General features: G+C 41.1%; 1 protein-coding gene across 1 annotated transcript in view; it reads left to right on the top strand.

The window, feature by feature from the left end:
* The first annotated feature begins 4707 nt into the window (after positions 1 to 4707).
* Positions 4708 to 24968, top strand: part of LOC144500763 (rho GTPase-activating protein 23-like) — a 369135-nt gene continuing 348874 nt past the window's right edge. Inside the window, exon 1 of the mRNA XM_078224177.1 lies at positions 4708 to 4847. Within this exon, the coding sequence (XP_078080303.1) occupies positions 4839 to 4847 (9 nt within the window). The 5' untranslated portion in view covers positions 4708 to 4838. The remainder of the gene's footprint in view (positions 4848 to 24968) is intronic.

Below are 24968 nucleotides of genomic sequence, written 5' to 3'. Positions count from 1 at the left end.
ACTGGGATTGTTCTCCCTGGAAAGACAGAAGCTGACGGGCGACCTGATAGAAGTTTATAAAATTATGAGAGGTATGGATAGGGTGAACAGTTGGAAGCTTTTTCCCAGGGCAGAATTGACAATTATAAGGGGGCACAAGTTCAAGATGAGGGGGGAAAGGTTCAGTGGAGATGTGCGGGGGAAGTTTTTACAGAGAGGGTGGTGGGGGCCTGGAATGCACTGCCAAGTGAGGTGGTTGAGGCAGTTACGTTAGCCACATTTAAGGCTTATTTTGAGAGGCATATGAACAAGTGGGGAATCGAGGGATATAAGTGTTGGTCTAGATAGGTAAACATGATCAGCGCAGGCTTGGAGGGCCGAAAGGCCTGTTCCTGTGCTGTACTGTTCTTTGATGTGGAGATGCCGGTGTTGGACCGGGGTGGGCACAGTAAGAAGTCTCTCAACACCTGGTTAAAGTCCAACAGGTTTATTTAGTATCGCGAGCTTTCGGAGCACTGCTCCTTCATCAGCTTGTTTTGCATATTGCAAAAGATGCAACAAATGTGGGAAATTGAACCACTTTGCCAAGTGCTGTAGGTCCAAACCACAGCAGCCCTCCTCTGCCATCAGCAACATAGCAACTGTTCAATCCTCCAGGGATAGGAGCGACAGTAAGTGAAGCTACAGAGTCTCCAACAACACTCTGTTGCAATAGTATTAACAGCGGCACCGAAAATGGCAGTAACGCAGACTTAGTCACTATTGACACTGGACTGAAGGATAATATACCATCCAGCCAAAGGTTACAGGAAATAAACCTGCATGCAGCACCCAGACATACCTCGTGGCTTATGATGGGCAGACAAACCACCCTGAAGGTGTAGCAACCTTCCATTCCGCACAAGGAAATATCAAGTTCCGTATAGCTAACCAGAACATAAAACCAGTACCAGGACTTCGGGATAGCATTGTATTAGGGCTCATTCAACCTGGTTCAGAAGTGTATGCTCTGCTCTCCCAAGGCCCTAATAGAAGAGGCCCTGGAATGGGTTTCAGCAATGATGGCTGTAGTAAAAAAACGCTGGCACCGTCAGGATATGTATTGATGCAGTGCAGTTGAACAAAGCGCTACTCAGACCACGTCACTCTATGAAGACAGTGGAACGCGTGATAGCAGACATGTCAAATGCCAAGGTGTTCAGCATTTTCAATGCAAAATGTGGTTTCTGGCAGATCCTGTTTGAAGAGAAATCCTCAACAATAACCACATTCATATCTCTGGTAGGCCGTTTTCTTTGTATGCCAAATAGGATATTCACAGGCAGAGAGGTTTTACCAGTGGTGCATGGAGTGATTCTCGCAGGCCAAGCTTGTGAAATCATTGTTCGTTTGGAGCCGTTCTGTGCAAGAACTCATCTCATCCTTGATAGAATAAGGGCCATCCAATTAAAGCTTAACCCTGTGAAATGCAGATTTGTTACTTATGTAGGTCATTTACTCACAGCCAATGGTGTAAAGCCTGATCCAGACAAGACAATGGCAATGCAACCGATGGCTTTTCCCGTGGACAAACACTCTTCACAGCAATTTGCTGATTTGACAAATTATCCCTCTAAGTTTATCTTGTATTATAGGGAGGTCACTGGAACTGTTCATCAGCTTCTTTACCAGGATGTTAAATGGTGCTGGTAAGAGCACCACACAGCAGTCTTCAACAGACTCGAGCGTTTGCAGCTTCACTGGTATTACGATATTTTGATGTTTGAGCACCCATACTCATATCAGCAGACGGCCCCCAGCAACTGACTTGGTGCAGTCTGCACAAATTAAAAAGGAACTATTTGCAGGAACTTTTGCCTGTCAGAAATGTCATGACTTCATATATGGTCATCCTACAACTATTGAAACAGATCACAAACCATTCGTAACCTCTCCATACTGCATCTGCATGGCTACAATGCATCATGCTAAAATTGCAATGCTACAACCGCTGTGTTGTCTACAAATGTGGCAAGGAGCTGTACTTGGCTGATGGCCTCTCCAGAGCTATCTTACCCACCATAGATTGGCAGATTGTGAGGAAAGCATAGACATTATGGCAATAGAGATGTTATCCTTGCATCGAATTCAGGAACTCAAACAGGCCTTACAGGCGGATGTCACATGCAAGCAATTGCACAATGTTGTCATGAGAGGCTGGTCAGAATCCTCAAGCGTGCTTTCCCATGAGCTCCGCACATTCTTTGCCATCAGAGATTAACTAACCGTACGTGGCCAGTGATTTGTCATTCCTACTGCCCTCCTCCAGAGGTGCTACACAAAACAACTACACCAAGCAACAACGAGGTTGGAAGCAGCCAGATACAGGGCTACGGAATTATGTACTGACCTTCCATGTATGTAAATATGGAAAGGGAATCTTCAGATGTGTACCGTACAATGCACTCAAGTTGCATCAAGCAAAGGAACTGTTGCATTTATGAGGTCCTGGACCTCTGAGGTCGTTCACAGCAGTTGACATCTTCAAGTGGAGTGGTAAACAACATTTAGTCTTATTTAATTCATTTTCTGGCTCATTTGAACTCAACTATCTGCCAAAATGACTAGTAAAATGTAATCATCAAGCTTAAGAGACACTTTGCCACACACTGCATCCCACAGAGACTCATGACAGACAATGCTCACCACTTTGTCTCTGCTGAATTTTGCAACTTTGCACGCACAATGGACTTTTGAGCATATCACGAGCAGCCCCCTATATACACAGCCAATTAGTTTGGCAGAAAGGGCAGTTTGCTCAGTCAAACATTTTCCAGAGAAATATGCATGGGATCGCAGAGCCTACGATGATACTCCAGTCTTCAGCCTACAAAATCTACCATGACAGGGCCTGCCCATGTCAGCACAACAACTTTGTTCTAGGCACACCAGGACCATGATTCCTCACTGCTAATTCTCTGCTGCAACCTAAACCTGAAACCAATGTGAATGATGCTCTACTGCAATGCAGATTGAGAAGTAAGACGCACAATGATTGAGATGCCTACAGACTCGATCTTCTAACACCAGATCAAGCATCCAGGATTCAGACTGCATGTGGCCATGGCAGTGGTACACAGTAATACCTCGCAACTGAACAGTTGAATGGTAGCCTCAGACAGTGCCTACCTATGCATGTAATCGTCATCAACTTCACCAATTAGCAGAACCAGCATCAAACAGATAACACAATACTTCAGTCAATCGGCCTATGGCATCAGCTCATTGCACCAGCCAACATACAGACTCCTACAAAGTCCAACACAGTGAATCCTGCACCTGAGTAACACGCGGATAAAACTATGACAGATAACAGATGTTACTAACAGTGAGGACATTGGCCACAGACACTACAACACCACCAACCATTGTCATCACCTGCTCGGGTCACATGGTGGGAGCACAAGAGTTATCCTCAGTGACAGGCAGAGTACAAGTGTAGTATGTAACTGTTGAGCTCAGGAATAAACTACCTTTGTTGGAAGTCCTTGTTGTCAGTGATTTAGGAAACCCACAACTTTTTAACACTCGCAACCTCCAATATTCTGATTCCATATTCTCCCTGTCAATTCCTTTCAACTCTGTCTTCATTATTTCACTATCCCTGAGTATTTTCAGATTTGTTACTGTGCAAGGTTCCTAAATCTACCTTTTTGATTGTGCTTTTGGTCATTACTTATTATTTGTGTCTGTATCTGAAATGCCTTGACTATTATATTAAAAGACGCTATATACATTTGAGCTGTTTTGGAAAAGTTTGAAAACTTGGATTGGTGACAAGTAAACTTTTGTATGTCACAGTTTGTGCCTATATACCGAAATGCTCACGTGGTGAATATGAACTAGGTTGTTATTAGGGTACAATAGTTTCAGGAGTTTATTTAATTTTGACCATTAAATGATAGTACCTGTGTATTATCTTGCTTACTCTTAGCTAAATTTGGCACCACACTTGGGTCCATTGTGGATTCATTGATACACTAAACTGAGGAAAATGTTACTAGCAAATATTTGCATTTATAATATCATTGAGGTTTGGTTGTATGAACCTTTTGTTCATTCTGTTCTATTTGCTGCTGTACAGTGTTATATTTTTGATAATGATCACAACAAGCTAACCCTTTAAGGTCATATAATGAATATACTTGTTTTTTTTAAAACAGCAACAAAGAAGCCATTTGTTTTTAGCACGCACATATTTGGTTACAACAAGTATTGCCACCTTCTGAACATCCTGTCGTGTATTGGACAAGGGTTCTAGGACATATTGATAACAAGCAGATGTATTGAAACTGAATGCATTTTTAAGAAACAAATGAATTGCTTTAGGGGTGTTCATAAGGTTAAATTAAATTTGTATGAGCTGAAACTGTGAGGGGGGGCGGGCAGGGGGGAGAAATATTTTAGTAACAAACCAATGTTGTTTCAGTGGTTTTCATGCTGCTTTATTGTGAATGAACATTGATCTATTTCCAGAGTATATACACACATCAAATGTATCTGTGGAAGAACTTGCTGGGCAGCAGCTAAAGGATCCTTACATTCCTACAGAAACAGCTGTCATGGTTTAGAAATGATGGGCCTATCACATGACCTTCTTTACACAACTGGGAGGAGGGTAGACTGGGGGTGGGGGTGGCTGGAGCAGCAAATACTGCCTTGTGATTTCATGAGGCTGGATGAGCAATGCATTTGTTGAAGTGCAGCCTGTCGTGCCCAGGCAAGGGAGTCCCATGGAGAGTGCGGTTGTATTTTTCAGTCTGTTACAACTTACAAGCTGTTAATGATGGGACTATAAGGGTGGAACCTGAGTGAACAGGATGGCACACGTAAGTGAAATTATATTTGAGCGTTCTTTTATGACCATTATTAAATAAAAAGTGAAATGTATTAACTTTTGTGTGGTTGCTACTTACTGGGTGTTGTCTTTAGTAATGCAGAGGGGTGTAGAACACAGATAATTAAGAGCTAAATGTGTCTATATTGAGTCAAATTATATCTTTATCTACTGCCCCTTTCTAGTAGCTAACAACTGTAAAACCAATTTGATGTGAATAATATGATAGTTTAAAAGAGGCCGAGCTCTGTTTCTTTATGAGATACTACCAGAGGAACAAACCTGCTTATTCTTACCAGCAAGAACCCCAATAAACTTGTCTGATTTTTGAATGAAACTTTCCTCTTCAGATTTCTAAGGGTCAGTTTTCAATGACGTTTTAAAAGCTATTGAATTAATAAGGGGATCTCTTGACTATTAATCTCCAGCAGCAAGCAGTATTAGGTCAACTAATTGAAGGCACAGTAACTTTTGTTTGTAGATGGTATGTAATGTCTGCTGTAAACAGTTGAATATTATTGTAAACAATCATTTAATGTTTAAGATGAAAAATTGCTACTTTTAGCATGATGGCAACAGACACTAAAATGGAACAGCACGTGGGCATAAATCCACAAAAACATTTGTTGCTAGTAAAGGGTGAAAACATTAATTGGTCTATTCACAAAAAATGCACAAAAGGTTTGATAAAAGTTTGACAGTTCCTGTGATTTGACACTTCTATTGGCTTTTGAAAGTTGGGGAGGGGAGTGAAGAAGATAAAATATCCCTGCTTGTTTGAATGGACATATACAAGATAGCTTGGGGTTAAAAAGATTAACCCCACACTTTTGTGTATCTATCATCCCATATAATATATATATTTCTCTGATACTATGAATTTTCATTGTGCCATTTACTGCTGCTGACCCAGAATTGGACACTGACGCAATTCTGGGGGCAAGTCAGCAATGTTCTTCCAGAATTGTATGTGAATGGCCGATGGATCTACGTTATTTACTCACAATAAATGCTTACCTGTTTCATTTAAACTGATTAGAGTGGTAACTTAAATTCCTTTACTTTTTCCAATGTTTTACTGATCTGTACACATTGAAAGGTTACTTAACAAATGTTATAAATATTGTAAGCTTAACTTGGCTTTGTATTGATACTTTTGTATTCTTAACTTGGAATTTAGCTAAAGTAAATTGTAGAATTACATCCACCCCCAATATAATCTTGGGACCGAAAAGTCAGTTTTGTTTTGGAGTGACAGAAAGAGGTCTTGTTTTATATGATGGTGTAATCTCCACAGTTTTTGACCATTTCTTTAAACTTGGTATACAATTTTGTGCTGAATTATTGAAATATTGATTTACTTGGTTATATTTATTATTTATGTTCAATTATTAAGTTTAAATGTACTAGCTATCCTTTGTATTGCATGTTAATATTGCTGATTAAATATCCTCATGATAGCACTTAAACCTGTGAGTCAGAATGTTGGGGGTTCAGGTCCCACTCCAGAACTTGAGCACGCTTTTGAAAGTGTCATCTTTCAGATGCAACGTTAAACGCAAGCACCGTCTGCTCTGTCAGGTGGAAGTAAAAATCCTAAGGCACTAATATGAACAAGAACACCCAACTTCTGCCTGCCATCCTGACCAATATTTATCCATAACTAATATTATTAAAACAATTACTTTGTGATTATCTCATTGTTATTTGTGGGACCTTGTGAAAAAGTTGGCTGCCATAATCCCTACATGACAACAGTGGCTACACACCTTATAAATTGTTTCATTGGCTGAAAAGCATTTTGGGAAGTCCTGAGCTTGTCAAAGACCTGATTAGAAATGTAAGCTGTTTTATTTCTTTTGATTAAAAATAATTTCGGCTATGTACAATAGCTCAAATCCCGTTGAGAATTTTATGTTCCAAGCTCAGGTGTGGGGATATTCATTGATGATGATAGCGTTTAGTAACATTCACAAGTATTCGAATGTTAAAGCAGTCTGCCTGCATGCAGCAAGATTGGGACAATCTTCAGACTTGGGGTGATAAGTAACAAGTAACAATTGTAACAGACAGCCACCCAAAAATGGGAGAGAAAATTGCCCAGGTATGTCTTGTATACAGAAAACAGGATGAGTCTAATCTTGCCAATTATTGTCCTATCAGTCTACTTTCAATCAAAGTGTTCGAAGGTGTCCTGGATGGTGCTATCAAGTGGTCCTTACTCGGCAATGCTCAGTTAGGGCTCCAGACCTCATCACATCATTTTTACAACTGTAGACAAAATAGCTGAATTTTGGAACTGAGGGCTGGCTGACAGGTTCCTGGGTCCTGATGGATTTTATCCTAGGTCTTAAGAAGTGGCTAGTGATGTAATTGATGCATTGGTTTTAATTTCTTCAAATTCCATAGATTCGGGGAAGGTCCCATTAGATTGTGAAATAATAAATGTAACTCCTTTATTCAAAAAGAGAGGGAGACAGAAAGCAGGAAACTACAGGCCAGTTAGCTTAACATCTGTCATAGGGAATATGTTAGAAGGTGCTACTAAAGACCTTTTAGCAGGGCACTTAAAAAATTTCAAAGTAATTAGACAGAGTCAAATTGGTTTTGTGAGTGGAAAATCATGTTTAACTAATTTATCGAAGTTCTTTGAAAAAGTAACATGCTGTGGATAAAGGGAAATGGGTGGATGTGCTCTACTTAGACACTCGGAAGACTTTTGATATGGTGCCACATGAAAGGTTATTGCGGAAAATAGAAGCACATGGTGCAGGCATGGATAGAAGATTGGCTAGCCAACAGGAAACAGTAGGCATAAGTAGGCCATTTCGATTTGGCACGATTTAACGAGTGATGTTCCACAGGAATCAGAGCTGGGGCCTCAGCCTTTTTCAACTTATATGAAGGGATTGAAGGTAAGATTGCTAAATTTTTTGATGATGCAAAGATAGGTAGGAAAGTAAATTGTGAAGAAATAAGATGGCTACAAAAGGATGTCGATAGGTTAAGTGAGTGGGCAAAGATCTGGCAAATGGAATATAATGTGGGAAAATGTGAAATTGTCCATTTTAGCAGGAAGAATAAAAAATCATATCTGAATAATGAGATTGCAGAGTTCTGAGTTGCAGAGTGATCTAGGTGTCGTCATGCATGAATCACAGAAGGTTGGTAATTAGGAAAGCTAATAAAATGTTATTGTTTCTTGCAAGAGGAATTGAATACAAGAGTAGGGAGGTTGTGATTAACTTATATAGAGCATTGGTGAGACCACATCTGAAGTACTGTGTACAGTATTGTTCTCCTTACTTAAGCAAATACATAGTTCAGAGAAGAGTAGACTAGACTAATACCTGGAATGGGACGTCTGTTTAATGAGAAAAGTTTGGACAAGCTAGACTTGTATCTGCTGAAGTTTGGAAGAGGTGACTGGATTGAAACATACAAGATACTGAAGGGTCTTGACAGGGTGGGTGTGGAAAGAATATTTCCTTTTGTGAGGGAATCTAGAATTAGTGATCAATTTTAAAATATTTTCAGAGAGAGATGTGTTTGTTTTCTGAGGCATGAGAGTCTTTGGAACTCTCTTCGTCAAAAGGTGGTGGAAGCAGGGTCTTTGAATATTTTTAAGGCGGGGGTTGCTGGGAATATTGAAGTTTCAATCATATCAGCCATGATTTTATTAAATGACAGAGCAGGCTTGAGGGGCTGAGTAGCCTACTCTTGCTCCTAGTTCATATGTCCTGATGTATATTAATTACCTAGACCTGAATGCACAGTGCATAATAGTTTGTGGATGATACGAAACTTGGAAACATTGTTAACTGTGAGGAGTGTAGTGCAGCACTTCAAAACTACATAGACAAGTTGGTAGAATGAGAAAAGTTCAATGCAGAGAAATGTGAAATGATTCATGTTGGTAAGAAGAACTTGGAGAGATAATGTAAATGAAGAGATTTGAATATTTTTAAGGCAGAGCTAGATATATTCTTGATAAGCAAAGGGGTGAGAGGCTATCAGGGTAGGTGGAATATGGAGTTGAAGTTAAAGTCAGATCAGCGATGATCTGATTGAATGGCAGAGTGAGCTCAAGGGGCTATGGCCTACTTCTGCTCCTAATTTGTATGGTAGTATGTATGTTTGGATTTCAGAGGTGAGGTGGGAGTAACTGCTCCTGACATCAAAGCAGCATATGACTGAATCTGGCATCAAGGAGCCTGAACAAAACTGGAGTCAATGGGAATTAGGGAAAACACCCCAATTGTTGGAATCATAGTTGATACAAAGGAAGATGGTTGTGGTTGTTGGAGGCCAACAATCCTCACACCTGGAGTAAGAGGCCTGGACTCAACCATCATTAGCTGCTTCATTAATGGATCTTCCTTCCATCATAAAGTCAGATCGTGATGTTCAGTACCATTTGCGTCTCCTCAGACACTGAAGCAGTCAGTGTCCATATGCAGCAAGACCTGGACAAAATTTGGACTTGGGCTGTTAAGTGCCAAGTGACACTTGGCACAAGTGCAAGGCAATTACCATCTCCATCAAGAGATAATTTAACCATCCCCCCCTTGACGTTCAATGGCATTACAATTGCTGAATCCCCCACTATCAACATCTTCGAGGTTACCACTGAGTAGAAACTGAAGTGGATCAGTCTATAAATACTGTGGCTATAAGAGAATTTCAGAGGCTGGGAATTCTGTGGTGAGTAACTCACCTACTGATTTTTCAAAGTTTACAGTTTACAATGCTCCAGTCAGGAGCATGATGGAGTACTCTCCACTTGCCTGGATGACTGTGCCTCTTAAAAACAATCAAGAAGCTCAGCATCATCTAGGACAAAGTAGCTTGTTTGATTCTGTGTAACACCTTGTATATACACTCCCTCAACTACTGTTGCACTGTGTCGGCATGTACCATATACAAGATGCACTACAGCAACTGTTCAAGGCTCCTTTGGCAGCACCTCCTGAACTCATGATTTCTATCAACTAGAAGGACAAAGGCAGCAGATGCATGGGAACTTCATTACCTGTAAGCTTTCCTCAAGTCATACACCATCCTGACTTGGAACGATGGATAGAATTTTTAGCACTTGCCATCTGAGAGTTGACACGTACTGTGCTCCTGCTGACTCTCAGAAGCCCATTGCCATTTAATACTCAGTGTATAGTGTTGATTGGCAGAGTGGGCCTTCCATCCACCTTTGAAAGGAAGTCCCACCTTGGAGAACTGTTGACCAATACTCCCTGCAGGCACAGCGCTATAATGGCCAGAAAAGATAATGCAGCTATCTGCCTGGAACGAGTCCCGTGACTGTTCCCGACGTAATTATGTGCTATTTTATGCTCTTCAGGGTTGGGTGTACGCCTGCCTGGTTCATACTCGATATATGGAGTTCATACTCGATATATGGAGTTGAAATCTACTATTATTTATACTATAGATTATGGATTCTGTATCCAGGTTTGATGGTTACTGGTACAACCTGTCATTACTCTGGATACATAGAAAACAGATGACTATATAACTGTTAAATTCAACTCCACTTGTAACTTTGTTTGCTTACACACTGTCACCCTGATGAAAAATGCATAGTCAAAGGGGTAAGGTTTTCCAAGTATTGTCTATAGATGAGATCTTCACAAATTAATGGATTCTTTGTTTCAAGTACATTAAATCTAATCATATGACAGGAGTGTTGCTGCTGAATGTTAGTTAAGGTAATCCTGGCATTTCGGCTGATATTGAACTCAACGTCTTTTGGTAAAAAAGTTTATGCGTTTTGGTTTCCAGTTGCAGTTTCAGTCTTTGTTTTCTTAGATATGGGAAGGGTTGGTTTGCCTCTTCAGTTTTCCTCTTTGCATAGGATCTGTCTGAAAAAAAATACAAGCTTTTAAACCACAGATTCTATCACAATAGGCTCTTCAAAATCCCACGGCAAAATGTGTTTGGCACACTGGCTGCAAGTGATGAATCCATCTTTAGAAGGACCAAGTAGCTATAGCTCGACGGATGTGTTTTGCTCTAAAGTCACAGTCACTATTAACACATTGGTGAGTGAATAACATGAAGTAGATGAAAAGAATATCAGGTTTGTTTTACTAATTCAAGTAAATTAGAGTGAAGAATAATATTGGTAGGTAATGCGATGAAATGTGGTCATATGAAATTGTAAAACGGGCTTCAAAACTTTGAACATATCTTGTTCCACCGTTTTAGATGCATCTAGGTCAAGCTTGCCATACATAGGCTTATGAGATGCTTACTGCCTGTCAGAAATAGAAATTCTAGCCAAATTTGCTTTCTTTTTTGTCTTTCTCCTTCTGCTGCCCAATACAGGATGCTGTGGCTAGTTATTTTATTGGACGAGTGCTTCCATTCTTGCATCAGTGCAATTAAAGCATCTTGATTCTGAGAAGAGGCCACTTAATTGTTTACTGACAGGAAGAAAAACATATAGTGATGAAGCATCAAGGGAGGTCTTAAGAGCAAATTACTTATTGAATTACTTTGTGGGTTGGGATTGTAGCATGCTATTGGAGGGAAAAATAAATGTTTTCATTTAACTCTTGTCAGCTTTCCCGCCAGCACGTTACAAATATGTCCATAATTTAATTTTGAACAAAAATATGCAGTAACTTATATCAGGAATGTAGCTTTTTGAATACAGTGTCAAGTCTGTTAAAAGTTTTATGTTTCTGTCTGACAAAATAATTAATTTGTACCTTCTGAAAGATCTCAACTATAATTGCTTTGCAGTTTGTAACTTGTAATTAGTAATTTGTAGAAGAAATTTGAAAAAACATAGTAAATGTGATGTGCTGCTTTTTAAAATTTATATTGAATAAAATGACACTTTAGAATTAAAATTCAAGATTGTCGCATGATTTGCTGCACATTCTTGGCTGAAACGTGTAAATACCTGGTTGGTAAACTCGTTAGTGTGGTAAAATTGTTTGTTTTTGTACTATTTCAATATAGCCCTTTTGAGTAGTGTTATTGATGGACTCCCTAATAAAATACTTAATACATTTTAATATTTTTTAGGGTGTTTACAATTTGGTAGGTCGGAAGAGGTCTTTGTAGTCATACGTTGGTTAACTGTAAGTCACTTAGAATTATTTACACTATCAACATCAAAGGGTACAAGCTTGGAGCTGTCTCCATGCTTACTGGAATAAATGGCTCTCTCCAACACCTGACTGTTTGTTGGTGTGGCTCATGTGCTCCCTTACATCACGGTATGCGCGGTGCTGTATTTAATCCCACATTAATCCTATATGTGCCAGACCCTTATACTACAAATAAGGGGACTATAACATTTTCTCATTGGTGCTTTAGAGAGCAATCTACAAATATCAGTCTTCCATAAAAAATAAAATGAGTAACTTTCTCACTCTAACCCTAAACTTGCATCTGTCTCATTTGACTTAACTCTCCTCATGGCCTTATCTAATTCATCTAATCCAGGAGACCTGCCTGCAGATCCCTAAATCTCAATTGCTTTAAATTGCTGGCCACACAATTTTCCTTCCTGGCACCATGGTAAATGAAATTGTAAATGGTTGCCCCTCATAAATTATTGTTTTTTTAAAAAAAATGTCCCTGATGATGTCTGCCCTTGAACACCATTCCCCCATATCAAACCTCCATTTCTTCTCAAGTCCTTGAACATATTTTCCAGACCTATTCTTCACCCTCTAAATGCTGCCTCTTGACCACATAATCCACTTGCATTAACTTCCACATATACAGCAATCAACTATGTTTCTGCACCATCTGTCTTCACATAATCCCCTTCTCCCAACACCATTGCCATTTGTGTTACCAGACTGCTTGTTTGGCATCCAATCTTGGGTGAGCCATAATTTCTTCCAGTTAGAAACTGGGAAGACCAAAACCATTGTCTTTACCCTTTGCCCTGTATCCTCTGACCTGTTCTACTTAGGATCCTGGCCACTGTCATGGCTGAACTAGTCTCTTTTTGTGAGGTTGACGACTTTACCCCTTCCCTTTGCCTCACCATTTGCCTGAGGCCTCAGTTACTTTGTTCCCACACTCTGAAATTCCATTGCTAAACTCCATGCATGTCTCCTTTTAGACCCTCCTTAAAGCCCACCTTTTCATCAACTATGTGGTCATCCCTTTTAATATTTCCTCTATTCCTGTTCCTGTGTGCCTTGGGCGTTTTTTCTATCTTCAAGTTACTATATAAAATTGTGTAATTCCATGTATTGTCAATTAAGAAAATAGTTTGAGACCATGAGAAATAGGAACAGGGGTAGGTTGTTCAGCCCCTCAACCCTGCTTCACCATTCAATAATGGTTGATCCAACATTCCTCAAATCCACTTTCCTGCCCATTCCCTGTAGCCCTTGATTCCATTTCCCATTTCCCTCTTTTTCTCAAAAAAGATAATTTACCAATGATTCACAGTAACAATGTTAGACAGAAGATAATAATTACATCAATCGGCATTTCAGGTTGATAGAAGATGGTTATCGTTATATTGTTGGATTTTTTCCGAACGTCATTCATTGGTACCTTAACTATAATTTCTAGTAATGTTTTCCACGTTTCACTGTTTGGTTGTCACGTTTTTATCTTGTTCATTGAAACTTTGGTTTAATTCAAATTATGTTGGCTGACGGTGAAGGCAATTTTGCCATGAACAGATACAGATACCAGCATAGGATTTCCTGCTATTGGTGCAAAAATAATGTGCGAAAACGTCAAGTTTAACATGGGTTATCATTTCACCTCGTTCATCATCAAAACAAAGCAAGATTATATTGTCATGGGGCAAAGACCTCACACTCTATATTTTTATAAAATATAGAATTTACCCTCTTGACTAATTTCTAACATTTTAAAACTGGTCAATGACCTTTTTGAATGGCTGAAGCAATGCCTGCCTATGATTTTCAAACAATAAGAGCTATTTGGCAATTATTGAAGAAATTTGCGCCTTGTTATCTCTGAAGAGACCCTAACTACCCCCAAGGGCTACAGAGATTAAATTCAAAGTTGCCACCTACATTTCACAAGCCAGGTCTGACTAATCGGTGTCAATATGTCTGCTAGGACAAAGGATACACACCTTTTGTTAAAATGGAGAGCTGGGATTCATGTTACATGACCCCCCCCCCCCCCCCCCCCCCAGCTGATGAAACCAGTAATATTGTCTCGTGGAGCTGCAAAGCTCAGTCTGCCATATTACCATTTACCAAGCAGTAGCGCTGAAAAGAGGCTCTGTCCAGGTTTGGATGCCTGGCCCCATCTACACTACTTTGACTGGAACTTGTATCACATCGGATACAAGACTGATTAATCTCCGGGTGCCTATCTCATCGTGGAATTCAGCTCTATTGGAAAAGTTCAATCTGCTGGCCTTTGTGAAAGAATACACCATTGAATTTTGATTCTGGACTCTGGACACACATGGAACAATAATTCTTTTTCTCTGTGAATCTTTAAATCTTTCCTTTTCTATCCCGCTCTTTACTGTGAGCGCACACCCTTCCCTGCAAATAACCCCCTATCTTGAGTTTGCTCTGGGGTTATTTATTGAAAATTGGACCACACCAAAACCAAAGAGTTGAGAAACATGCTACTGCTTATAAAAGGGGAAGCAAATCAAAACACCTTTCTGTTTATAGATGGGTGGTGAGAGGAAAAATCAGGGCTATTTAAGTTAACCCTCTCTTGTCCGTAACAATATGAAAATCTACCTAGTAAAATATAAATTATGGTTTGAAAATAATTAATTGTATTAATATCTGACATGCCCCAACTGATCATTATCTATTTTAAGCATAATTCAATTGAATGATGTATGAAATAGATTACATATAATCCAGAAAAATGAACAAACCTTGTACTTTGTAAACATTCACCACCTTGCACATTACAAGCCATTCTTTCATTGCTTCTGTTGTGGCCATTAGGGGGAGTCATTCTGCCATGTAATACAGGGTCTGAATGGAAAGGAGACAGTTTTGTTGCAAGACCCAAAAAATCTTGTTGGTTTCCAAACTTACTGAAAAAGTGCATTTGTGTTTGTGTATGTTGTATGGATTTGGAAATGAAAACACTACAACTGCAGATTAGATTCATACACACTGTTAGCATAGCAAAATAGAGTTGCTTCAGAAGAGTTATGAGACAAAAGTAGATATGGACCAAAGTAAGAGTTGTTAGGATGGGTGAGACGGGTGGGTTTAAGGAAAAGAGAGGAGTGGAGGGAGGGAATTCCAAAGCATTGGGCAGACATCACTAAAGGCATAGCCACCAATTGTAGATGAGGCAGTGGGATGGGGGCATGGTTGTGCAAACAGGATATTTTCTGTGCAGAAACATGTGCAAAATTTTCCAGATATGTCTGGGAAAGTGGACAAAGTGGGATAGATGCAATCCAACCAATGACAATCAGTCCACTCTCTATCATCTCCAAAGTTATGGGTGGGATTATTCATTGTCAAGCAGCACCCACTCATCAATCAACTTCTCACTAATTTTGGATTATGCCGGGCCACTCAGCTCCTGACCTCATTACAGCCTTGGTCCAGGCATAGACCAAAGAGTTGAACTCTAGAGGTGAATTGAGAGTGACTGGCCTTGGCATCAAGGCAGGATTTGATGCAGTGTGACATCAAGGAGCTCCAGCAAAACAAATCAATGTGAATCAAGGGGAAAGTCTGCTGGTTTGGGTTCTACCTAGCACAAAGGGAGATCATTGTAGTTGTTGGAGGTCAGGCATCTCTACTGTAGGATATCACTGCAGGAATTCCTCAGGGGTGTGTCCTAGGCCCAACCATCTTCAGCTGCTTCATCAGTTACCTTCCTTCCACCATAAGGTCAGAAGTGGAAATGTTCGCTGATGTTGGCAAATTGTTCAACACCATTTGCAACTCTGCAGATACTGAAGCAGTCTGTTTCATATGCAGCAAGACATGGACAATACTCAGACTTGTGCTGATAAGTGGCAAGTAACATTGATGCTACACCACTCGGCGGCACGGTGGTTAGCACTGCTGCCTCATAGCTCCAGGAAACGAATTGGGTTCGATTCCCGGGTGGGTCATTGTGTGGAGTTTGCACGTTCTCTGCGTGTCTGCATGGGCTTCCTCAGGGTGCTCCGGTTTCCTCCCACCGTCCAAAGATGTGTCGGTTCGGTGCATTGGCCATTCTAAATTGTCCCTTAGTGTCCCAGGATGCGTAGATTAGAGGGATTAGCGGGGTAAATATGTGTGGTTATGGGGATGGGGCCTAGGTGGGATTGTTGTCGGTGCGGCCTCGATGGGCTGAATGACTTCCTTCTGCGCTGCAGGGTTTCTATGATTTCTACACATGTGCCAGATGATGATCATCATCTCTAACAAGAGAGGATTTCTGTCTATGGCATTACCATCACTGAATCCCCCACTATCAACATCCTGGGGGTTACCATTGACTAGAAACCAAAGTGGACTTGCTATGTAAATATTGTAGCTACATTAGCAGGTCAGTGACTAGGAATCCTGTGGCGAGTAACTCACCACCTGTCTCCCCAAAGACTGTCCAACACCTACAAGACACAAGTCAGGAGTGTGATGGAAAACTCTCTACTTGCTTGGATAAATGGAGTTCCAACAACACTCGAGAAGCTTGACACTATCCAGAAGAAGGCTGTCCATTTGATTGGCACCCCATCTACAAACATTCATTTTGTCCTCCACTGACCCACAGTGGTAGCAATGTGTACCATCTACAAGATACACTTCAGCAACTCAACAAGGCATGTTCGACAACACCTTCAATCCTACGAGCACTACTATATAGAAGGACAAGGACAGCAGATACATGGAGACGCCTCCACCTGCAAGTGGAGGACATGCCCTGTCTACATCAATGGGGACAAGTAGAAATGGTCGAGAGCTTCAAGTTTTTAGGCGTCCAGATCACCAACAACCTGTCCTGGTCTCCCCATGCCGACATACAATCCACCGACACCTCCTTTCTCAGAAGACTAAGGAAATTTGGCAGGTCCATTATGACTCTCCAACTTTTACAGATGCACCATAGGAAGCATGAATGTATTACAGCTTGGTATGGCTCCTGCTCTGTCCAAGGCTGCAAGAAACTACAAAGGACCGTGATCGAGGCCCAGTCCATCACTCAAACCAGCCTCCCACACATTGACACTGTCTACATTTCCTGCTGCCTCGGAAAAGCAGCCAGCATAATTAAGGACCCCACGCACCCCGGACATTCTCTCTTCCACCTTCTTCTGTCGGGAAAAAGATACAAAAATCTGAGGACACGTACCGACCGACTGAAGAACAGCTTCTTCCCTGCTGCCATCAGACTTTTGAATGGACCTATCTTCCATTAAGTTGATCTTTCTCTACATCCTAGCTGTGACTGTAACACTATATTCTGCACTCTGTCCTTTCCTTCTCTATGTATAGTATGCTTTGTCTGTATAGTGTGCAAGAAACAATACTTTTCACTGTACACCAGTATATGTGACAATAAACTCAAATCAAGCCACTCACCAACCTGATTTGGAAATATCTCTCTGTTCCTTCACAGTTGCTGGGTCAAAATTCTGGAACTCCCTAACAGCACTGTGGGTATACCAAACCACATGGACTGCAGTGGGTCAAGAAGGCAGTTCACCATCACCGTCTTGAGGGCAGTTATGGACGGGCAATAAAGCCGGCCTAGCCAGTGATGCCCAAATTCCATGAATAAATTAAAAAAAACATGGGTGATGTGTGATAGGAAGTGATTGGCAGCATTTCTATCCCGTTGTACAACACAGAAGCAGGCCATTTGTCCATCATGCGTGTACTGGCTCTTTGACTGCAGCATCCAATGAGACCACTCAATGAGATTTCACCAAACATCTGCAAATCTTTTCTTTTCAAGTATATATCCGATCCTAATCTTTATTGCTATCAAAATTAAATATATAACATATTTCTTACAGATGTCTATAGTGCCCAGATAATAATGGTTTTATCAACTAGCATTTTGTATTACTTTATCTGAATTCGGATTTTACCCATTTATTATAATTTCAAATTTGCAGAATTAACTTCTCACTGAACAGTTGTCATCGATTACATGGAAGTCGTACCTGTTTAGATAATCTGCCTTTTAGCAGATGTGGACATTTGGGGGGATTAACAATGATCCAAGTTGCATTTCTCTTTTCACCAGCTTTAATGTCGTCCTATGATATGCTACAAGATTATTTTTGGACCTGCAGAGATTAATCAAAGTAGGTGTCAAATATGGGTCCCAGCCCTGCATTGTGTCAGGGGCAGTCACCCCTAAGTGATCTATGGCTGGATTGGCCAATTGATGGTCAGAGTGGGCACTTGCCATCTAATGATGATTTAAGGATGACGATGGCTCTCTAAGCTGGACAGCCAACAGGAGGCTCTTCAGCAGGGAAAGAGATGCAGCTTGCCATTACAGGTAAGGGAGAGAGAGTGCCTCCATCTTAAGGTACCCTCTTAGCAACTTTAACACATTTAAAATAAAAAATGTCTAGAACTGCCAGGCAACAATTATGGAAGAGGAAGCCTCTCAACAGGGTGGCCTGTGACCACAGTCCACAGTCACCAGCTGGGTGGGGACCTGAAGGCATTCTGGAATGTTGCCCATTTCCGCCACCTCCAACCTGCTAATGTCACTGGACTAGAAATTCAGATGCCCAGGCTAATACTTTGGGGCCACGGGTTCAAATCCCACCATGGCAGATGGTGGAATTTAAATTCAATTAATAAATCTTCAATTGAAAGCTACTCTTAGTTTCAAGGTCACCATTACTATCATTGAAATGACATTTTCAGTTTTCACTGAAAAGACGGAGGCTGAGGGGAGACCTGATAGAAGTCTACAAAATTATGAGAGGCAAAGACAGGGTGGATAGTCAGAGGCTTTTTCCAAGGGTGGAAGTGTCAATTACAAGGGGGCACAGGTTCAAGGTGAGAGGGGAAAAGTTTAAGAGAGATGAGCAGGGGAAGTTTTTCACGCAGAGAGTGGTGGGTGCCTGGAACACGCTGCCAGAGGAGGTGGCGGAAGCAGGCACATTAGCAATATTTAGGAGGTATCTGGATGGGTACATGAATATGGAGGGAATAGAGGGATATGGACCAAGTAAGGGCAGAAGATTTATTTTGAGTTTAGATAGGGCATAATGATTGGCACAGGCTTGGAGGGCTGAAGGGCCTGTTTCTGTGCTGTACTTTTCTTTGTTGTTTGTAAAAACCCATCTGGTTCACTAATGTCCATTAGGGACGGCAATCTGCTTCCTTATGATTGACTTGTGGTTGGCTCTTAATTGTTCACTGAAATGGCCTAGTAAGCCACTAAGTTCAAGAACAATTAGAGATGGGTAACAAATATTGGCCGTGCCAGTGGTGGCCACATCCCATGAAAATATTTTTTTTTAAATCCTCAGTCTGCTGCCGGGAGGCCATATCATGGAGATGGTATGCTCCTGTTAATGGAGGGGTCCTCCATCAAGTTTACTTTAAATTACAGTTGGCTTTGATAAATGGCTTATAAAGTAGCTTGAGCTACCTGCCGCTTATGGGTGAGTCACTGTTGCATCCCTGAACTGGCCTCCAGGAAAGTGGCTTGGGGGCATGATGGTGCCAGCAAACTGGCATGCTGGAGGTGGCATGAAATTACGCTCCCTCCACTTGCATTCTCATCCCATAGCAGGTGCAAATTCAGTTTCATGTTTGCAGAATAAAGCAACAAATGTATTCATTTTTAAATGTTCTTGATGGTGATCATTCAAGAATGACATTGAACAACTGTATGAAGCTGCAGAAATATTTGGAAAAGGGAGTAAAATAGAGGTCTTTTTAAAAAAAAATCAAAGGATTAAAGGTAAAACGTGATTCATTGTTCTTTTTTGGATTTTGTTTCTGAGAAAATATGTTGGGTGGGGAAAAATTGTAGGTTGGTCATTTTGCTTTCACATATACTTTAATGGAGCCATTCATTTTAAAAAAAACTTTCCATTAAACTTTGACTAATGTAGGAAGGAATATTTGTTGACAGTGGTTATCAGAATTAATTAAATATTTTAAAAACAATAGTGGAAATTTATGTGCGAAAAATCAGACGAGTGTTAAAATTGTTTACCAGAGAGCAGTTAGGCTCAAAAGTAAGAGACAATTCCTAGAGGGAAAGGAGACTTGATTTTCTTGACAGCTGTAGGATAAATGTTGAAACTTTACTGATTATAAATAATAATGACTGGCAGAAGTATTTCACTGCTTAGATTTCAATTTCCTGAAATAATTCCTTTAGATTTGGAATATAATGCCCTGAAGTAATATGTTACTTTGTACACTGTTGACCGATGATGTTCTAAATAATGAAATGAATTAACGAGCAATAGCTTGAAGAATATAGTTTGGCACCAGAGGCATTTTTAAATTTATTTTCTCTTTTGGCAATTTTACCTCCTTGTTTGTGTTGTAATTGAACATTGGCTTAAAGAAACTGTTTCCTTAAGTGAGAAACTTCAGTGTGTAGAGGTTGTTTCCCTTTGAATGGTGTCAAGAGAAGAGTCCGATCCTATCCTTGTATGACATTGAGATTGAATCATTCATCACCAAAGGATGAATGATGAATTGGTTCATTATGTCAGCTCTTTTCTAGAGTTATCCAAATGTAATTTCCCCGCACACCACCCCCCCCCCCCTCCCTCAACCCCATTGTCCCTTGCACTTTCTTTCCCTCTAGTTCTGTAAATATTTTCTCAATTTTCAAAAGGGCATTGGATATATACTTATTTATTGTGCTTCCAATGCCCTTTCAGGCAGTGCATTCTAGGGGTAGTATTCTATGCCCATGGCACATTGGAGGTGGGAGGGCATTTAATCTGGCAGGATAGTGGTGGGTGGCGATCCCACCACCTTCCTGTCTCCATCCTGATGTGTCCATGGTGGGAAGTGTTATGGGTTATCCACCCACCTATGCCCACCCTGGGGAAAGGAGCTTGGCTGTTCACCTTATCCATGCCTCTCATGATTTTATAAACCTCTGAGGTCATCCCTCCTCCTATGCTCAGGGAAAACAGTCCCAGCGTATCCAGCCTCTCCTTATAATTTAAACTTTCCAGTCCTGGTAACATCCTTGTAAATATTTTTTTGCACTCTTGCCAGTTTAATATCATCCTTCCTATAGTAGGGAAACCAGAATTGCATGCAGTACTCCAACTGTGGCCTTACCAGTGTCTTGTTCTGTTGTAACACAACATCCCAACTCCTATACTCAGTGCTCTGACCGATGAAGGCAACTGTGCCAAACGCCGCCTTCACCACTCTGTCTATCTGTGACGCCACTATCAAGGAACTATGTACCTGCAGCCCCAAGTGTCTTTGTTTGACAACACTCCCCAGGGCCCTACCAGTAACTGTGTAAATCCTGCCCTGACTTGTTTTACCAAAATACAGCACCTTGCATTTATCTGAATTAAACTCCATCTGTCATTCCTCGACCCACTAGCCTGTTGTTTTGGATAACCTCCTTCACTGTCCACTACACCACCAATTTTGATGTGATCCGCAAACTTACTAAACATGCCTCCTTTATTCTCATCCAAATCGTTTATATAAATGACAAGCAACAGTGGACCCAGCACCAAGCCCTGCGGCACATCGCAGCATTCTACCATCACCCTCTGTCTCCTACTGGCAAGCCAATTCTGTATCCAATTGGCTAGTTCTCCCTGGATCCCGTGTGATCTAACCTTACTGCCCAGTCTACCATGTGGTACCTTGTTGAGGCCTTGCTAAATACACGTAGACAACATCTAACGCACTGCCCTAATGCACGTGGATCCTGTCACTCAGAATCCCCTCCAACAACTTATCCACCAGTGACATTAGGCTCACCAGTCTGTAATTCCCTGGCTTTTCCCTGCTGCTTTTCTTAAATAATGGCACAACATTTGCCTCCCTCCAGTCTTCTGGCACCTCACCCTGGCTGTCGCTGATACCAATATTTCTGCTGGGGGCCTGTAATTCTTTCCATAGCTTCCCACAATGTCCTGGGATACACTTGATCAGGTCCCAGGTATTTATCTACCTGTGTGTTTTAAGACCTTCTCTTCTGTAATGTGGATGCTTTTCAAGAAATTGTTTATTTCCCCGAGTTCCCTAGCTTCCGTGTCTTTCTCCAAGGCAAACGCTGACAAGACGTATTTGTTTAGGATCTTGCCTATCTTCTGTGGCTCCACACACACATCTGCATTGCTAGCTTAAAATTCTCCCCTCGATCCCTCAAACTCACTGTGTTTAAAACAAGTATCTCCTCATGTGATTCCACCTTTATCAATCAACTTAAATCTGTGTCCTCTGATTCCTGGCCCTTCTGCTATTTGGGACAGTTTCTTTTTATTTATCAATAACATTAATTATTTTGAACACCAGTTGCCAATCTAATAAATTCAGTTCACCCTCTAAGGCTTTGACATCCTTGCTAAAGTGTCCACAATTAAACACAATACTCCAAAAATATTCCATTTTTGCATATGTGTGCACGTAGGAAGAATTGCTGGATAGTAATATAGAGCAATAGCCAAAGCAGGGGGTTTGGTAAGCAATGAGGATGATTATGAAACAGTTCACAGGGATATGGACCTTATTAACAGAATGGACATAAAGTTAGTAAATGCAATTTAAAATGGACAATTGTGAGGCAGTAGGATTTAGAAGGAAAAATGAGCAGCAGTATTATATGTGACACTGAAGAGTATGGATGAGCAGAGTGTTCTGGTGGTTCAAGTGCATAATTCTCTGAAAGTTCAAGTATAGAGATGCCAAAAAAAGTAGCCAACAGCATTTTTGGTTTATCAATAGGGAATGTAGTTCCAGAGAATATACTGCTAAATCATATTTATTGGTACACTTCTTAAAAAAAAAAGCCCCAATTTTTTTTAAATACATGAACATCCACGAGGAATCGATTATGTACTGAACATTCCTGAATCAGAAACTGCTTCTCCAGAGACCAAGGAGTGCCTATATTGAAACACTACCTCGAATGCCTTATCTGAGTCTTTACGTCGCTTGTCGATTAATGCCACGCATTCAAGAAATGGAATCTGAATGTCTTCCACCAGATGGACCACAGCCGGGAGGACTGTCGGCAGAAACAGGGGATTGATCTTGATAGTCAATACTGTCTCCACCACAGTTTGCAGCCAAGCAGAATATCATGCCACTAAGAACGGAGCCAGTTCAGGTTAGTTATGACTTATATGTCTGGAGACGTTTACCCATAAAAGTCATAATAATGCTTTAATAGTAAAATTACAACAGTACAAAATAGCAACACAACATGTCTAACAACATTCTAAGCTACATACAATGCCCTACTCTCAACCCGGGAGTAGTACCGTCGTCGTATGACCTTGCCTGACTCTTCAGGGTTCGGTAGACATTAGTCACAAAGGTAAAGCCTCTAGGTTCCCATGAACCTTCTCCTTGTCCTCATCTCCGGTTTTGTGATCTTCATGACACGAGACCGAGTCCATTCATTTCTTCACACAGGCACTGATCTTACATTCATAGACTATCCTATTGGATAGTTCGTAGGGGTCGCGATCTCCTCTCCTGTGGCCTGATCGGTGTTCTGAACATCCTTTTGGTGGCCGAATGCTCTTCAACTTGCTATCCCCAGAACCGATAGCGTGAACCAATCGTTCTTTTGCTTTTTCTTTTTGAAAAATTGGGTTTTAAGGAGACTGTTTGGCAATTCTCAGCCAGCTGCATTTTGAAGTCACCGACATCCACCAGAATGCAGTGAACATCATCCCTGCAGGACCACCTGTTAGGAATAACTCTTTGTGACTTAGACATAGCTACGTAACTGCGCCCTTCGCTAGGATGGGTCCCTAGTCCAGCGATACTATCGTAATTGCTGGTAGTCTCGGGATAGTCGCGAGCTAAGGGAGCGCAGTTACTCCTGCTATTCACTTCTCGGCCAGTCACTTAGATGTCATCACTCAATGCCCATGATGATGATTTCCTGGCGGTACTTGTGGGAAGGTGTGACTCACTATGTTTGGAAAATTCACATAGCTATTAGAACTAGCCTCAGAGGAAGACTATTTTGCGCATGAATGGATTTGAGAGTCTAGTTCCACCCGCCTGCCACATAATTTCACTCCTTTGGCGTGGGGCTAGAGAGATGCAATTATGTCCGCTATTCACTTCTCAGCCAGTCGCTTTAGCCATCATCACTTGGCCCTAAAGTGATGATGTTCCCGGCAGGACCAACAGGGAGGCGCGACTCTATTATAGAAAGTGAAAAAATTCACAGTTATTAAGAGAGTCATAGTTACTCCCGTCATATCAAGAGAATTCCATGTACTGCAACAAATGGTGCTTGAGAATCCCAAAGATTTCGGACATGAATTAACTGAAGTGCAAGATCCAAGGGAAGAGCTCTAAATGATTGTTTTTAAATGATGGAATTAAGTTGGTATTTTCCAGAAACAGAGAAGCCTGAATCACCGTTTAACGAATAATCTGGCAGTATAACTGTTTGTGCATGGGAACTGTATAGATGCTGGTTGTGCAGAGTAAAATTGAGATGAGAATCACACAGCATCCTCTCGGGCCAAATAGCCTCCTTTTGCACTATCAAATCTGCACCGACTCTCCAACAGATCATTGTACTTAAACCTTACCCATCCCCGTAACTCCACGTGTTTACCCCACTGATCTCCCTAACCTACACGCCTTGGGACGCTAAGGGGCAATTTAGCATGGCCAATCCACGTAACCTGCACATCTTTGGACTGTGGGAGGAAACCAAAGCACCTGGAGGAAACCCATGCAGACATGGGGAGAATGTGCAAACTCCACATAGACAGTCACCCAATGCCAGAATTGAACCCACGTCCATGGCACTTTGAGGAAGCAGTGCTAATGACAGTGCCACCATGCCGCCCATAGACTTCAGAACTCTTATTTGAAATCAAAATATTGTTTGGGTAAATCTAACCAGGCCAAAATGTTATTTGTAAGTATTAAGTCAAACTTTTGTGCATATAATGTAACCTTCAGAATCACACTGAATGGAGCTT

The sequence above is a fragment of the Mustelus asterias genome, chromosome 11 (assembly GCF_964213995.1).
Source record: "Mustelus asterias chromosome 11, sMusAst1.hap1.1, whole genome shotgun sequence".
Classification (NCBI taxonomy): Eukaryota; Metazoa; Chordata; class Chondrichthyes; order Carcharhiniformes; family Triakidae; genus Mustelus; species Mustelus asterias.
The sequence above is the reverse complement of the archived record's forward strand: the minus strand, read 5'-3'. Positions and strand labels throughout refer to the sequence as shown.